Source organism: Musca vetustissima, unplaced genomic scaffold (assembly GCF_032173495.1).
Source record: "Musca vetustissima isolate MV318-11 ecotype Yass unplaced genomic scaffold, APGP_CSIRO_Mvet_v1 utg1437, whole genome shotgun sequence".
Classification (NCBI taxonomy): domain Eukaryota; kingdom Metazoa; phylum Arthropoda; class Insecta; order Diptera; family Muscidae; genus Musca; species Musca vetustissima.
In genome coordinates, this window is record NW_026874685.1 from 88,989 (window position 1) to 108,039 (window position 19,051).

Consider the following 19,051-nt stretch of genomic DNA (forward strand, 5'->3'; position numbering starts at 1 on the left):
TAAAATCCACAAGAAAAAGAGAATATTAACTATAAAAGAGCGAAACAGGTATACTCTTAAATTTTACACCATAAGCTTTTCAAAAAACGTGTATACATTAATAAAAAAAGCTTAACGTAAAATTTTACATTAAAAAAAGCTTCAAAGAGCCACTGTTATGTTAAAGAAAGCTTTCACCTTGAATCTTAACAATGTTAAGAGCTATGTTAATTGCTACGAAAAGCTTTCTGGTAACATTAATTTTCATAATGTTAAGACAAAAAGCTTTAAGGAGCTTTACAAACAATTTGACTTTCCTGAACTTTGGCATTTTTTCAAGTCTCAGTTCACTGAGGAGCATAGTTTTCTATATAAAAAAGCATGACTCAATTCACTGAGGGAAAATTTTCCATAGAAAACAATTTAGGTCGAAGTTCACTAAGGGAATTTTTTCTATAAAAAAAATCCTCGAAAATCCATTTTCTTCTATAGAAAAATGGTTTATTAACTGAGGCCTGATTTTTTTCTATAGAAAAATCAGGCCTCATTTAATGAGGCATTTTTTTCTATAGACAAAAATCAGGCCTCATTTAATGAGGCATTTTTTTCTATAGAAAAAAATCAGGCCTCATTTAATGAGGCATTTTTTTCTATAGAAATAAATCAGGCCTCAGTTCATGAGGCATTTTTTTCTATAGAATTTTCGTTGAAAAAAATAAGGCCTCAGTTAATGAGGCATTTTTTTCAGTTAATATTTTTTTCTAGAAAAAAATCAGGCCTCAGTTAATGAGGCATTTTTTTCTATAGAAAAAAATCAGGCCTCAGTTAATGAGGCATTTTTTTCTATAGAAAAAAATCAGGCCTCAGTTAATGAGGCATTTTTTTCTATAGAAAAAAATGAGGCATTTTTTTAATGAGGCATTTTTTTCTATAGAAAAAAATCAGGCCTCAGTTAATGAGGCATTTTTTTCTATAGAAAAAAATCAGGCCTCAGTTAATGAGGCATTTTTTTCTATAGAAAAAAATCAGGCCTCAGTTAATGAGGCATTTTTTCTATAGAAAAAAATCAGGCCTCAGTTAATGAGGCATTTTTTTCTATAGAAAAAAATCAGGCCTCAGTTAATGAGGCATTTTTTTCTATAGAAAAAAATCAGGCCTCAGTTAATGAAGCATTTTTTTCTATAGAAAAAATCAGGCCTCAGTTAATGAGGCATTTTTTTTATAGAAAAAAATCAGGCCTCAGTTAATGAGGCATTTTTTTCTATAGAAAAAAATCAGGCCTCTGTTAATGAGGCATTTTTTTTTCTATAGAAAAAATCAGACCTCAGTTAATGAGGCATTTTTTTCTATAGAAAAAAAACAGACCTCAGTTAATGAGGCATTTTTTTCTATAGAAAAAAATCAGGCCTCAGTTAATGAGGCATTTTTTTCTATAGAAAAAAATCAGGCCTCAGTTAATGAGGCATTTTTTTCTATAGAAAAAAATCAGGCCTCAGTTAATGAGCCACTTTTTCCTACAGAGAAAATTAAGCCTCATTTAATCATTCGTTTTTTATATAGAAAAAATCAAGCCTCAATTAATGAGGCATTTCTTTCTATAGAAAAAAAATCAAGCCTCAGTTAATAAGGCATTTTTGCTATAGAAAAAATCAAGTCTGTGTTCCCTGAAGCATTTTTTGTATAGAAAAAAATATAGCCTCAGTTAATGAGGCATTTTTTGTATAGAAAAAAATCAAGCCTGATTCAATGAATAGTTAATGAGGCATTTTTTCTATAGAAGAAAATCAGGCCTCTGTTAATGAGGATTTTTTCCTAAGAAAAAATCGGACTTCATTCATTTTTTATAGAAAAAAATACCTTAGTTGTATATTTTTCCTATATTACAAAATTGCCTTCGTTAATATTCAATTTGTGGTTCCTCATCATTCCTGGAAATTATATTCTCTACCAATTCCTCTTTTATCCTCTTATTAGCTCCTTGACAACCTCAAACTAACGATCTGTATTGGTAAGATGCAATAATTTTCTTTCCATCTTTTTTTCTGTACTCTATTACCCCAACATATTATTCTTTCGCAGTGGGGAGTCTGACCCTATACACATACACTCACACATATGTGAGTTTAAGTGTGTGCTTTTGACAATTATTATTACGAATTGCAAAGTAATTAAATTGTTGGCTTCTTTTTTTCTCGAAATGGTTAATTGAGTAATAAAATAAAAAATTACTATTAACAACAACAATAAAAAGCTGATTATCACATAAAATGTCTGAATTGAAAGGTCGGCAATATTTTTCAGTAGCTTCCCATTTTAATAGTTGTTGTTATTTCATATAAATGTCAATTATAAATGCCTATTATGAGTAATAATATTTATTGATATTTATTATAAGCAGTCACTTGTGAATGATTGGGATTATACAATTGTGATAATTTTAAATAAAAAGTTTGATCGGTTAGCAATTTTTTATTAAAATATGAAATTAAATATTTTGTGGAAAATATTTAATTTTTTATATAATAATAAAATAAACAATAATATCACAATGACAATATACATATATCCTCCATCATATTATCATAATATCATTAAAGGCTTCCCCCATGACCGGACACCCAAGTGCCTGCAGAATTTCGTGATGATCTGTGTCAGCATATTTCTAATTCCATTCAGCTCTATAATTTTTATTATTATAACTCTTGTAGTGGTATCAACATGTGATCATATGTTAAATTATTAATACATTCCCATGCGGAATTCCTTTGAATTCCCAAAAAAAATATTTCCCTTTCGTGTCCCAATACTGAATTGAATAAAAAAAATCCACTAATTGATTAGCCACTTACATTCAATCCCTTTCCTCATCTCATCTCATACATATTTTCTAATTACTCTAGGGGAAATGAGCTACAATCCTGTGGCATGCAATATTCAGATATGATACATATTTTGCATGTTACACATATACGTTTGTATACAAATATGTCTATATGTGTGTATTTGTATTATGGTACAACACAACATATTTCGAGGATATAACAAATGACCACAATCTGTTCACATGTTTATCCTTTTTGGTATGCTACCAAAATTTATAAAAACAGGAAATTGAGTTGGTTACCACCTATCGCACCCACACACCAACGCACACACACACATTCAAATATCTATTGACCAGTATATAAATGTATATTTGAGTTTAGTTTAATTTCTAATTTGATATCAAATGGAAATTTTGTTATTATTTTGTCTAATTAGGTTTTGTGTTTAACCTATGGTCATTGCGGAGTAATGGTATTTCGATTAGGGCAAAGAAAGAGGTCAACATTTAGTAATCCGATTTGTAGTTAAATTCAAACTCAGATTAAAAAAAAACAGAAATGTAAATAAACAAAAAATATATATATTTTAAATTAAGTTTAAGAAAAAATCGGTAGGTCTTAATACACCGAGGCAGATTTTTATAGAAAAAATTTCACGAGACTTCAGGTCAGGTGTACTTTTTTTTCTAAAACAAAAATGTTCGAAACCTCAGCCCACTGAAGGTGACTTTTTCCATAGTAAACATTTATCAGATTTCATGTCACTAAGATATTTTATAGAAAAAAATCAACAGACCTCAATTCATGGAGAAAAAAATTCAAGAGACCTCTGTTCACTGAGGCATTATTATTCTGTAGCAAACATTCATGAGACCTAATACACACATGCTGATTATTATATAGAAAATATCACCAGGCCTCAGTTCACTGGGACTCCGTTTTAATATAGAAAAACTCATGAGGCTGAGAATTTTCTATAGAAAAAAAAATATTTTTCTGTAACAAACATTCATGAGAAAAAATTCGCAATACCTCAATTCACTAAGGCTGATTTTTAACATAGAATACCATAGAAAATCACGAGCCTTCAATTGTTTGGAGTGGATTTTTCTATAGAAAAAATTTTGGACACTTCAGCTCACATAGTCTGATTTTCTCCATTGAAAACAACCACGAGCCCTCAGTTCACTAAAGCTGATATTTTTTATAGAAAAAAATCATGAGACTTCAGACGACTGAGTCAAATTTTTATACCCTTCACCACACTGTGGTACAGGGTATTATGTCTTTGTGCATATGTTTGTAACAGGTAAAAATAATCGAGATAGATCCATGGTTCTGAGTCGATTTATGCATGTCCGTCCGTCCGTCTGTCCATGTTAAATTGTAAACAAAGTACAGGTCGCATTTAAGATCCGAATTGGCCCAAGGACGAACCCTATTGAAATTGGGAAAATCGGTTCAGATTTAGATATAGCTCCCATATATATTCTCGTCCGATTTAAGGTAAATGATGCATCAAAGTCCCTATATATCTTTCGATGTGCACGAAATTTGGCACAGCATTCTAAATTAAGTCTAGAATGATGTGTCCTAAGTTGCGCGAAAATCGCTACAGATTTAGATATAGCTCCCATATATAGCTTCGCCCGATTTTAGGTAAATAGTTCACTAAAGTCTATGGAAATATTTTGATTTGCATGAATTTTGGCATAGCGTACTGAATTAAGTCTAGAATGGTGTGTGCAAAGTTTCGTGAAAATCGGTTCAGAATATATATTTTCATCCGGTTTACGGTAATTGGTGCACCAATGTCTCTGAAAATCATTCGATTTGCACGAAATTTGTCCTAGCGTACTGAATTAAGTCTAGAATGACGTGTACTAAGTTTCATGAAAAGATCCATAGCTAGGTCGATTAACACAACGTACTGATTTAATATAAATTAGTATCTGTCAAGTTTCCCAGAAATCGGTTCAGATATAGATATATGACAAAAACGCGTCGTCTGTTAGGATACATATGTAGAATATACCCAAAGTGGTGAAGGGTATCATATAGTCGGGCCAGTCCGACTTTACTACTTTTCTTACTGGTTTCTCTATGGTATAAAATTCAATAGGCCTTAGTTTACTGAGGTTAGTTTTTCTCTATAGAAGAAAAATATTATCAATCGTCCGTTCAATGAGAACATTTTTTCCATAGAAAAGGAATCATGCGATTCAATTTACAGCGACTATTTTTTCCACAAAAACGAAAAAAATAGTTTGTCCTTAGTATCATATCTAAAAAACCTTGGAAGAACTCAGGCTACTTGTATTCTATAGAAAAGATCGTGAGTCAAAGAGGATTGGTTTTCTTCAATAAAAATATAAAAATCGAATATTCCGTTGTTTTCAACCAACATTTTACCATAGATAAAATATACGAAACCTCTAACTACTTTATTCCTTAAAAATCTAAAGCCCCAGGCTACTGTTTTTTGTATAGAAGCATTTCGGGAGGATTCGGGCTAATGTTTTCGCTATTCTATTTTGACACCTTTTTAACTCTTAACCTATTTTTTAAAAGTAACCCACTCTATTAAACATTTACTACTCATTTGATATTCAGTACTCATACACACAATCCCATATAAATTATTAATAACAAGTTAACATAAATCTTACATTATATGTTCGGGAGACGATGCACAACAATGGTCATTAAGAATCGATAAGGAATCGATATGGATACACAATACAATTGAAATTAAGTTGCATTTCCAATGAATTTTAAATTAATATCAGAATCACTTGTGTACGATATGTCTTTCAACATGGCTCTGATATACATTAAATTAAAATAAGAGTTAATAATAATAAAGTTGAAATTGAAAATCGAAAATGAAATGTTTCAGATAAATGCCAGTGTCAGGCTATGGACTCAATAAATTTCTATAGAAAGTTTTCAAAGCTATCTATGGACTCAAAAACAGATTTCGAGAACAAATTTCGACTCAAGAACAAATTGGAAATAAAAAAATCTATAGAAAATTTAATTACCCATATATGTGACTGAAGAAAAAATTTCTATAGAAATATTTTTGAGCCATCTATGGCGGCTCAAGATGAATTTTCTGAGCCATCTTTGTGACCCAAGAAAAAATTGCTATAGAATTTTTTTCTGAGCCATCTATGGGGCTCAATAAATTCATATAGACAATTTTCTGTGGGCTCAACAAATTTCTATATAAATTCTAAGCCATTTTGGGGGCTCAACACAATTTCTATAGAATTTTTTTTATAGAAATATGCTGAGCCCATAAATTACCCAGAAAAAAATTCTATAGAAACTTGCTGAGCTCCATAGATGGTTCAGAAACTTTTCTGTGGCTCAGATAGCTCAGAAAATTTCCCATAGATTGTTAGAAAATTTTCTATAGAAATTTGATAAGCCCATAGATGCCTCAGAAAAAATTCTGTGGCACAGATGTTCAGAAAATGTTGTATAGAAATTTTCTGAGCCCAATAGATGGTTCAAATAAATTTCCCATAGATGGCTCAGAAAAGTTTCTATAGAAATTAGTTGAGCCCCATAGAGGGCTCAGAAAATTTTCAATAAAAATTTGCTGAGCCCCATAGATGACTCAGAAATATTTCTACAAATATTTGCAAAGCCCCAAGAATAAATTGCTTTAGAAACTTCATTGAGCCAACTATGAGCTCAAGAAGAAATTTCTATAGAAATTTATTTCAACTATCTATGGGGCTCAACAGATTTCTATATATATTTTTCTGAGCCATTTATGGACTCAAAGAAATTTCTATAGAATTTTTCTGAGCTATCTATGGGGCTGAAATTTTTTCTGAGCCTCTTAAGACAAAATTGTAATAGAAATTTTTCTTACCCATATGTAGGTCTCAATAAATACCAATTGAATTTTTTCTTTCGGATATTTTACTTATTGGTCTATTATTCCAAAAATTTGATTTTGAATTACAAATGAAAATTAAACATCTGTATGGATTAGATATATTATTTTCAAGCTTCTGTGGGTGATATTGTAAATTTTTATTGACACATAATTCGGCCTTCTTCTGTAATCAATTTTAATCGTTTTAGCAATAAAATAAATAACAACAATTAAGGATATGGTATTTGAAATGGCACAAGAAGGATTTGGGAATAAAGAAAGATGTCCATTATGTGACCAATAAATAATCCTTTCACATACAAATAACATTCAATTTGAATACATGTCCTTGGGTGTCTGTTGTTGTTGCTATTATTTTTGTTTGTAATAAAAAAGGATTTCCAAAGAAGCATAGCATCCTTTAGCTGCAGTTTAGGTTTTACATATTAATGTCCTTTCGAAACAATAATAGTTTTTAATAATGCAGGTGATCATTTAGTGAACTATTAGAGGAAGTTTTATAGGACAGATTCGCATACAGTTATAGCACATATTGTGAAGTTTACGTTTTTAAACTATAACAAATGAATAATTACATACTTCAATTAAGGATTCTTAAGAGGCGTATAGTAAACATTTTTTTTAACAGTTTGAAATTTTTGTATAATCTATCATTATTTATACGATTTAGAAATCCAAAATCTTTTTTTTACAATCTAATTAGTAATGTAAGTATTAAAAAGAAATACAAAAATCCAATTAGATTTTCGCAATAAATTTTCCATTTAATTTGTCACTCAAGTTAACATTTTAATCAGCATAATTTTGACGATGATGATGGTGACGAGCATGATGTCCAGAAAGGCCATCGAACAAATACTCTGAAATTTAAAAACATAAAAATAACTATACAAGCGAAATGAAAATAGAATTTTTATGACCTTTAATTTGCAATTTGAAGCTTCAAATCACTGTAGAGACAACACACACGCACACAACCACATAGCACTGATACACCCAACACCGTTGCCATGAGATATCCAGTTTTTTTATGATTCTCCTTTGGCAAAAAGAAAAAAAAAATGAAAAATTGCCAATAAAAGATTGTTATCGAATGATTGAATGTAAACATTGAGGGGAGAAGAACAAAAAAAAAATTGCTATCAGAAATAAAGCTGAAAGAAACTTGAAATTTCATTTTTCTGCTGGAGACGTCTATATTTGAATAAAACTCCACAGTTTCAATTTTTTTAAGGAAGTTGTTGAAGTGCTCTGACATATCAATTTGAGTGATGAATTGAAATGTTTGTAATGAAGATAAAAATATTTGCAAAACAAATTGTGTAGAATTTTGTTGAACACTGCAATTAAAACACCTGGAGCCATAGAACAGAACTTTTATTACAATTTCTTAAGCGCCACATAGATGGCTCAGAAAAATTTCTATAGAAATTTATTGAGAGCCACATAGATGGCTCAGAAAAATGTCTATAGAAATTTATTGTGAGCCACATAGATATGGCTCAGAAAAATGTCTATAGAAATTTATTGTGAGCCACATAGATGGCTCAGAAAAATTTCTAGAGAAATTTATTGTGAGCCACATAGATGGCTCAGAAAAATTTCTATAGAAATTTATTGTGAGCCACATAGATGGCTCAGAAAAATTTCTATAGAAATTTATTGTGAGCCACATAGATGGCTCAGAAAAATTTCTATAGAAATTTATTGTGAGCCACATAGATGGCTCAGAAAAATTTCTATAGAAATTTATTGTGAGCCACATAGATGGCTCAGAAAAATTTCTATAGAAATTTATTGTGAGCCAAATAGATGGCTCAGAAAAATTTCTATAGAAATTTATTGTGAGCCACATAGATGGCTCAGAAAAATTTCTATAGAAATTTATTGTGAGCCACATAGATGGCTCAGAAAAATTTCTATAGAAATTTATTGTGAGCCACATAGATGGCTCAGAAAAATTTCTATAGAAATTTATTGTGAGCCACATAGATGGCTCAGAAAAATTTCTATAGAAATTTATTGTGAGCCACATAGATGGCTCAGAAAAATTTCTATAGAAATTTATTGTGAGCCACATAGATGGCTCAGAAAAATTTCTATAGAAATTTATTGTGAGCCACATAGATGGCTCAGAAAAATTTCTATAGAAATTTATTGTGAGCCACATAGATGGCTCAGAAAAATTTCTATAGAAATTTATTGTGAGCCACATAGATGGCTCAGAAAAATTTCTATAGAAATTTATTGTGAGCCACATAGATGGCTCAGAAAAATTTCTATAGAAATTTATTGTGAGCCACATAGATGGCTCAGAAAAATTTCTATAGAAATTTATTGTGAGCCACATAGATGGCTCAGAAAAATTTCTATAGAAATTTATTGTGAGCCACATAGATGGCTCAGAAAAATTTCTATAGAAATTTATTGTGAGCCACATAGATGGCTCAGAAAAATTTCTATAGAAATTTATTGTGAGCCACATAGATGGCTCAGAAAAATTTCTATAGAAATTTATTGTGAGCCACATAGATGGCTCAGAAAAATTTCTATAGAAATTTATTGTGAGCCACATAGATGGCTCAGAAAAATTTCTATAGAAATTTATTGTGAGCCACATAGATGGCTCAGAAAAATTTCTATAGAAATTTATTGTGAGCCACATAGATGGCTCAGAAAAATTTCTATAGAAATTTATTGTGAGCCACATAGATGGCTCAGAAAAATTTCTATAGAAATTTATTGTGAGCCACATAGATGGCTCAGAAAAATTTCTATAGAAATTTATTGTGAGCCACATAGATGGCTCAGAAAAATTTCTATACAAATTTATTGTGAGCCACATAGATGGCTCAGAAAAAAATTCTATAGAAATTTATTGTGAGCCACATAGATGGCTCAGAAAAATTTCTATAGGTGAGCCACATAGATGGCTCAGAAAAATTTCTATAGAAATTTATGAGCTCAGAAAAATTTCTAATAGAAATTTATTGTGAGCCACATAGAAAAAAATTTCCAAATTTATTTTCAGAAAAATATTCTATAGAAATTTATGTTAACTTATGAACAGTCATAAATAAATGATAATCCCCTGATAAAAATTTAACTAATAGGATTATTAGTAAACAACTAATAAATAATAACATAAGACCAGCTAATTTTAGTTATTTTGTTGCTGTCGATTTATGAAGGCCCCCTCACCCTGCCGTCACTAAAAATCTTAATTCTCTTCCTTGTTGTGGAAAATACTGTCAAGATGAATTACCTTTCGCCATCGTTTGAACAGCTTGTCGAACAAAACTTCTTTCCTAATCTGTTGTGGACGCCCACAACTTTGTCAAACAATTGTTGTTATTTTTCTCCCTCTTACACTTTATTAAGTACCTCACCATATTGTTTTGTAAATAACCTGGAAAAAGTTTTACCCAAAAACATTTTTCTACATTTTCCTAATGAATTATGAATTTGTTGGCATTCATTTAGGAGCTAACTCTTTGGGTGACATGAATGTAGAACTTATCTTCAGAACAATACATTATCACCAAATACTCTTTCGAATCTTCTGCAGGTTTAGTTTGAAAAATATACGGCTATTTATGATGGAATCCCTGAAGCAGTTGGAATACTAGTTTCCAAAAGTGTCTTTTTCTCTCTCTCCGTTCTCTCTTTACGTCAGTGTTTGGAGTTTTATTTAGGTACTTAATGGGTTAAATATGGAAGAAATTCATTTGAATTGGCCTTCATTGTTATACTGATTGCCGTGTTTACTTCGCATCACCTGCTGCTATCCATCACCATCACCTGCTTGGAAATAAAAATCACTTTCACTCAAAGGATAATTTGTTATAATTTTGAGAAAATGGTTTTGATTTTTTTGTTCTCTTAACCATTATTAATTTCTTCGAATACATCTGTGATTTTGGGGTCATGCTTATTACCAAATACCTCAAAAGAAAAAAAGTATAAGACTTTATTATAAATGAGATTTCATAAAAAAATATCTAAATCATAGAAAATTCGGAAATATATATTCAGAGGCTTAGAAATCCGTTAAGTTCATAGAGGACTCAGAAAAATGTATATAATAATTTTTTGAGCCTGTAGAGGCTCAGAATTTTCTAAAATCCTTTCAGCCAATCTATGGAGGGCTCCGAGAAATTAAAAAAAAAAACAGCCGCCCATAGAAGACACAGCCGCTATTATTAAAGGACACAGAGATATGTCCATAGGAATTCATTGAAAGTACCATAGAGGACTCACATAAATTTCCATAGAAATTCATTTAGTCCAACCGATGAGATTTTTATAGAAATTATTCTGAGCCCCACAGATGGCTGAAAAAAAATTTCTATTGACTATTGAGAGTTCGTTGAGCCCCCACAGAGGGCTCAAACAATTCTCTGTAGAAATCATTTGAACCCAATAGACGGCCCAGAAAAACTTCTATAAAAATCTATTGAGCCACACAGCAGTATGAGAAAAATGTTTATTGAGTTTCGATCAAACAATTTTCTATAGAAATATACTGACCCCCCATAGATAAATACATATTTAATAATAAATAATTAATAAGAAACATTCTCTTTAGATCATTTGAGGCCTAAAAAATTGCTTTAGATTTTAAATTTAAAAAAATAATAAATTTTTGGAAGCTACTGAATGAACGTTGTTTGCATAAAATTTTAAATTTCATCAACATTAAGTTATCCACAGATTTCGTTATTTTTCGCAGGATAAATCTAACACAAACTTTGTCTAGACAAAGAATAATAAAATAGCGAAGATGGGGAATTTTGCGGCAAACTTTTTCATGATATTTTTTCCCTCTCCCTCCCTCCCTCACGCTCGCCCTCGTAGGATGTGTAATAAAAATTAGCTTAGAAAAATATGTCGATACTGGAAGGCTTTGGGTAGGATATCATCATCTATTTGCATTTCATTACTGATAAGAGACAAAAAGTTAGAGGCGTGTGGGTCTATTTTACAGCTCTTTGCAGACTCTTCAACGCAGGAATCTCTTGACCAAATATAAAATCAGCAACACAAACAATGCCAATATCGCCACACTCTGCAAATGGAAAATTGATGTTATTTTATTATTCAATTGGAAATTTGTTGTTGTGCATCGTTTAGACTTTAAATTGAATCTTTGCAAGAAGAAGACGAAGATATAAAAATCCAAGTTATATCAATATTTTGAATCATTCATTATTCATTGAATGTTACGTTTTAGATTATTTGATGTTGTTTTTTGTTCACACAAATACTGACCAGAAAACAATAGAATATGTTGCTCAAAGTCAGGTCCATCGTTAGAAATGGGTACTGGGTTTGTTTTTTTTTTTGCGGTGATTACTTCAAATGGCAATAATTGGCCTTGTTATGTTTTTATAGTCAGAATATTGAAAAAAAAAATATTTTTTGTTTTTGTCGACAGGTTTTGATTTATGTCGATTATGACATAAAAATCACACACACACAAACTCTGTGATAAACAGATACAGAAAAAGGTCACGGTACAATAGACACGGTAGACATATAAACATATATTTTAAATATTTATATATGTAGAGTAGGGATATGATTGGCATGTGCAGACAGAGTTTGGATGTTTTTTGATGCCAAGGATTTGTTGCCGACTCATGACAGGATAAACAAACATTTAAGAGAAAAAAAAGTTTTGAAGAATTTTAAATGCCTGCTAAATTGTTATATGGATTTTGTCATAATAACTGTTGACCTCCCAGATAGCATTGTAAGGTATGTTTGGAAGAATGTATGCAATAAATGAATATATATATAATGAATTATCTATAGACATTTGTCTGAAGTCACAGTACATTTCTATAGACATTTTTCTGAGCCATCTATGTGGCTCACAATAAATTTCTATAGACATTTTTCTGAGCCATCTATGTGGCTCACAATAAATTTCTATAGACATTTTTCTGAGCCATCTATGTGGCTCACAATAAATTTCTATAGAAATTTTTCTGAGCCATCTATGTGGCTCACAATAAATTTCTATAGAAATTTTTCTGAGCCATCTATGTGGCTCACAATAAATTTCTATAGAAATTTTTCTCAGCCATCTATGTGGCTCACAATAAATTTCTATAGAAATTTTTCTGAGCCATCTATGTGGCTCACAATAAATTTCTATAGAAATTTTTCTGAGCCATCTATGTGGCTCACAATAAATTTTTCTGAGCCATCTATGTGGTTCGAAATATTTTTGTCTGAGCCATCTATGGCACTAACGAAATTTCTCTAGAATTGTATATTTTTCTATAGAGATTTTTTTTATAGTTTTTTATATGTTATTTTAGCCATCTATGACTGACCTTTACTGGGGTATCAAGTAGACTGATATTTATGGTTTTTTATTTTTTTTTGGAAAATAATTTTTTACATATACATTTTAATAACTAATTTTAAAACTGAGACAAAAAACTGACATTTAAATACCACAATGGTAATAATGACATACATATATGATATAAATTCACACACATATTTATGTATGTGTCATTTAGCATCATAACACAGTTTGGTACAGATGAACTACTTTTTTGTGTTTGTGTCAAATAAATGAATAGAATTGTGTTCGGGTTTTTTTCGAACTCTTCCTCCAGACACACAAAATGAATGAATTTTTGTGACAAACCACAGGATGTTGATGTTGATAGGTTTTGACAATATGTATTCAACACACAGACACACACAATAAGACTTGCATTCAAATTTGGATGTATGTATGTTGTTTTTGTGTGTGTTTTGGGAAAAATCTAAAAATATTTTCATCTAACATACACTCACACAAACACCCAAAAGGCTTAACATAGTACCTTTCACCGTGACCGTCCCGCCCAGCTCTTCAGCTCTTTTGTTATTATCAAAACTTTGTGGTTGTTGAGAGGAAAAATCAAAAGTCAAATGTGGCTGCAACCAAAATTTGACACATCAAATAAAAGCCCCGAACCGCATAGCTTGGCAATATGCATTGAGATGAGTAGTATATTTTGGGGGGAAGGCTTATTTTGACGACTGCTAGAATTCCATTAAAATTTCATGTAATTGGAATTTTGGACTCCCCGTGAAGTTTGTACAAAAGAAGAAATGTTTTGGTATTTTGTGAGGGCTATAAAAAGGGTTATGAATGTTGTGTAATAACAATTCGGTTAGTAGCAATCCACTATATAATTGTGTACTCTAATTGCTACCAATGTCAGTAACACTCGCCGGCTATAAATTCAATGTCGAAACTTATTTTCGAAGAATTTGGAATTACATTGATATGTAGAAATACATATCAATATATCTGGGACAGCCTGTGCTCTGAATGCGTTTTTCGTGGAAGGTGTTCCTCAATGACTTTTCTAGATATTTATTGTGTCCTCCTAAGCTACCTAAGGGCTCCAAAAAATTCTATTAAATTTTTTAGCATTGATCTAAGGACTAAATAAATTTCTAACGAAATTTTTCTGATTTTTCTACGGGGTTCAATAAATTTCTATAAAATAATAAATAATAAATCTTTGTGACTCAAGAAATTTCTATAGAAATTTTTCTGAACCATCTATGTGATTCAAGACATTTTTTGAGCAATCTATGTGGCTCAAGAAATTTCTATGGAAAATTTTCTGAGTCATTTATGTAGCTCAAGAAATTTACAGATATTTTTTTCTGATTTTCCTATGGAGCTCAATAAATTTCTGTAGAACATTTTCTGAGCCATGTATGGTGCTCAATAAATTTCTATAGAATTTTTTCTGAGCCATCTATGGGACTCAATAAATTTCAGTATAACATTTTCTGAGCCATCTAAGGGGTTCAATAAATTTCTGTAGAAAATTTTCTGATTTTTCTATAGAGCTCAATAAATTTTTAGAGAAATTGTTAAGATTTTCCTATGGAGCTCAATAAATTTTCATAGTATTTTGTGAGCCATCTATGGGGCTCAATAAATTTCTATAGAATATTTTCTGAGCCATCTGTGCGACTCAATAAATTTCTGTAGAAAAGTTTTCTGATTTCCCTATGGAGCTCAATAAATTTCTAGAGAAATTTCTGAGCCCTCTTTTGGGGCTCAATAAATTTTCGAAGTACTTTTTTAGCTTAATAAATTTCTATAGAATATTTCCTGATCCACCTATGGTGTTCACAAAAAAAAAAAACAATAGAAAAATTTCTAAGTCATCTTAGGCTCAACAACATTCTATAGGCATTTTTTCTGAGCCATTTATGGTGCCAATAAATTTCTATAGAAACATTTCTGAGCCATCTTTGAGATTAAGCGATTTCTGTAGAAATCTTTCTGAACCTTCAATGGGTTCAATAAATTTTTTATAGACATTTTTTTTGAGTCATCTTTGGGCTAATGAATTTCTATGAATATTTTTTGAGCCATCTTTGTGTTCAAAATGGTATAAATGGGTTCGAAGTGTTTTCTGACCCATTCATGGCTTCAATAAATCTCCATAGATTTTTTTCGAAGCTATCTCGTGAATTTAAGATTTTTTACTTAAAAACAGTACTGGGTGAATTTTTTGGTAGCTTGTATCATAGTGCACCTTGTTTAAAACTCAATTTATTATTATTTTTACTTTTGAATATTTCAAAATATTTTTTTTTTTTTTGAAAATGAAATATTTGTTTACCATTTTGACTTGTGTGACTTTTGCTGTGGCAATTTACAAATCATTTCAACCGTTTTGAAAAGTCCCTCAAATTTCAAGCAATCGACATGGAATATCCTGGCATATTAATCTTCATAGCTACTGCGGTTGCAATTCGTGTCGTAGTTGTTACACTCAATGCTGGAGCAGGAGATGGTTAAGCAGCAAATTGCATGGAAAGTACAAAATAATTGGTGCTGCCGGATGAGGGGGATGTTACGATTTTTTGGATTGGATTTTAAATTTATATAATGCGCATTTCATTTAAATTGTGATTAATAAATATTTAATAAAATATTGACTTTAAGGGATTTCATATGTAATTCATTCCTAGCAGGTTGTTTAAGCTGCAGACCCAGGTTTAAAAAACTGTTTTGTTTTTTATTTTTATATCTCTCCGATTTGCCCCATAATAAAATTAATTAATGGTTATAATTACTGGACTTTATTATCGATTCTAAAATTAGTTTTCTTTGAAAACAATTATTAAATATTCGTTGTTCTTTCTTTTTTCAATTAATAATTAAATTTCAATTATAGGAGGACAATACAGGGTGGGCACATTTCTCCATAGCAACGTGCCCACTTTGCATTGTCCTCAATTATAAGAAGAAATTTTGTAATTGCAAATAATATGCAAATAATTTATTATACTTTGAAACCAATAGCCAATACCCATAATAAATTCTACGAATTATTTATTTATTTGTGCGACACAAAATCCAGATAATGTCGTCGATAAGCAAATTAATGGAAAATGGGCGACAAACGTTTTTGTAAAGGATAAAACGAACAGTGGTTGGAAGCAGAGCAAATTTGCTTTCTATTAAGAATAAGAAGAAAAGTCAGTCATAATATCTCCTATAGAAAAAGAGACAGTCCTGCGGCCCTGTGCATACTTTCCTATAGAAAAAAGATAGTCCTGGGGTCTTGGTGTGCTAGAGTACTGCAGTTTTGTCTATAGAAAAAAACAGTCCAAGCGTCCTGTGAATTTTTTACTATAGTCCTGTAATCCTGGGATTTTTTCCTATAGAAAAAAATCAGTATCAAGTTCCTACACATTTTCTATATGGATATAAATCAGTTCTGAGATCTATAGAAAAAAAACATACCTGTGGTCCTGTGAATTTTTTCTTAGAACAAAGTAAGCTGGGGGTTTTGCAAATTTGTTTAATAAAAAAATCAGTCACGGTGTCCTGAGAATTTTTTTCTAACGAAAAACTACAGTCCTGGAAAAAAATTAGGTATCAGGGTCTTACGACTTTTTTTCTATAGGACAAAATCAGGATTTCTTTCTGTATAAGATTTTTTTCAACCGAACAGTCCTGAGTGCCTGCAAATTTGTTCCAATGTATATAAATCAGTCACACGGTCCTTTTTTCGTTAACAAAAACAATTCCAGGGTCCTACGATTTTTTTTCTACACAAAAGGAAAAAACAGTGAGCGGAGTAGTATAGTCGGTCGGGGCCGACCATACGATACCCCACACAACTACGACGGAGTTCTAACTTTCTAAAGAACTTTATTCCGAGCCTGGGAAATATTACGTGACATTTGCACCCACTTGCCCAATTAGGGGTCAACAGCACATCTTCCATACACTGACATATTTTCCGCATATTACTAATATTCAGTACAGCCCTTCTTATTGCTTGTTCAGATTGACTTCAGCATGGGTTGTATGGTGATGATCGGCTTATAACTGTGGCCTATATATCGGTTTGAAAAATTGCAAAAAAATTAAGTTTTCGGTCCAGTTCATCCCAAAATTATTATCTGATTATCACCGAAAATTACAAGCGCTGTCCTTGACCATAACTGGAACCTCATGGAAAATATCAAATCGATCAGTGTTATATTTCCGCCCTCCAGTGTGGTATCAACTTCTCGGGTCTATGTCCTTTAGGAGTAAATATATACGCCATAGAATCCAATTTTTGTCAATTTTCACACAAAAGTCAGGGTACATTTGACCCGCTAAATATTGACCGATCTTTATCAAAACAGGCATGCCTTTTCTTTGGACCAGAACCCATCCAACACGCAAAATTTCGTGAAGATTGGCCCATAACTGTGGCCTATATCGTGTTTACAAATTATAATGGACAGACGGACGGACACACATGTCTAGATCGACTCAGCTAGTCGAGATATGACAATCGGTATACTTAAAGGTGGGTCTAGGACCAATATTTCGCGGCGTTACAAACTTTTGGGGCTGCACAAAGCTATAATATCCTGACAACATAGTTGTGTAGGGTATAAACAGTCTCAGGGTCTTGAAAGTTTTTATTCTATAAAAGAAATCGGTTATAAGTTTTTTATGTAAACATACAATCACCAAATAAAGGAAATAACCTTATCGCATTCAAAATTGCACTACACTGGACATTAGAGCGCCTTAATGTTATCGGTATGTATACGTCATAGTGTACACCACAAAACTATTTATATTAGACCAAGGAAAATAAATATCGACCTCAAAAATTAACAAAAAACTCAGATTCATGCAATTTTTTCTACTGAAAAAATCTGTCCTTTCAAAAAATATTAGTACATATTTTGTTTTTAAATCCAATATTATTTTTTAAAAGAAAAAAAAATACGGGATATTTCAATTCTTTTCTGTAAATATAAAATCTGTCCCAAAGTCCTGTGAATGTAATTTCTATATAAAAAACTAAGGGTTCGTCATTTTTTCTAACAAAAAAAAAATTCTCATGAGTTCCAAATTATATGATGAGGGTTTTGTCAATAAAATATTCTGCTAAAATGTGGCTTAGAAGGCATCATGCCGGTCCTTGATATTTTTTACATTTTTGGACATAAAATAGTAATTTTTGAACCCACTGTCCATTAGCTTGTATACCTATTTTGCAAATAATAACAATAATTGTATTTACTTACAAAATTTCTGTGATCCGAGGCGATTTAAATTCAATACAAACATAGATGAGAATGTAAATACAGTTGCAGGGCAACAATATAAACTTACCTAGAAAGAGAAGAAAAGAAAATCGATGTTAATAAAGAATTCTCAAAAATAAGAACAAATAGCGAATTATGTTATTCAATTAATTTAAAATAATTTTTGTGGCCACCACTCCAACTTCACTTTTGGGAAACCGCGAGCTGTAAATATTCCTAAAAAGAGAGAGGAAAAAAAGATTCATGTTTTTCCCACATTTTCACTTACCTAGGTATCTGTAGAGCTATTTCGTCTAGACTATCTGATGGACTCATGGGTGTCTTTTCGAACAAACGACTGGGCGCTAATGTCAAATGACCCGCTGAATCACTGACACAGCGAAAAACTTTGGCACCGCGACGATGACGTTGCTGCTGACGCTGGCGTTCGGCACGCTTTTTACGCTTACTCTCCTCAGCACGCTGAAGATTATGCAAACGGAAGAAGAACATTGACATTCTGTAGTTTGGGTATTTGTTGGTGTTGTTTTTGGTTTTTTGGTGGGTTTTGAATTTGAATTGATTTGGCGTTTTCGTTTTGATTTTTTTTTGTTTTGTTTCGATTTCAATTGGGTTTTCGGGTGGGTTTTTTTTTTTGAGAATGTGATGCGCAAAAAGCAATTAAGATAGATAGCGAAAGACAAGAAGAAAAGTAAGTGATGGCGAATTGTTTTTTTTTTTTGTC

The 19,051-nt window shown here is 31.4% G+C and overlaps 1 protein-coding gene across 1 annotated transcript in view; it reads right to left on the bottom strand.

Annotated features, from left to right (window-relative positions):
- Positions 1 to 18,826, bottom strand: part of LOC133335830 (potassium channel subfamily T member 1-like) — a 101,230-nt gene extending 82,404 nt beyond the window's left edge. The window contains exon 1 of the mRNA XM_061544128.1: positions 18,596 to 18,826. Coding sequence (XP_061400112.1) covers positions 18,596 to 18,825 — 230 coding nt within the window. The 5' untranslated portion in view covers position 18,826. The remainder of the gene's footprint in view (positions 1 to 18,595) is intronic.
- Positions 18,827 to 19,051: the final 225 nt, after the last annotated feature.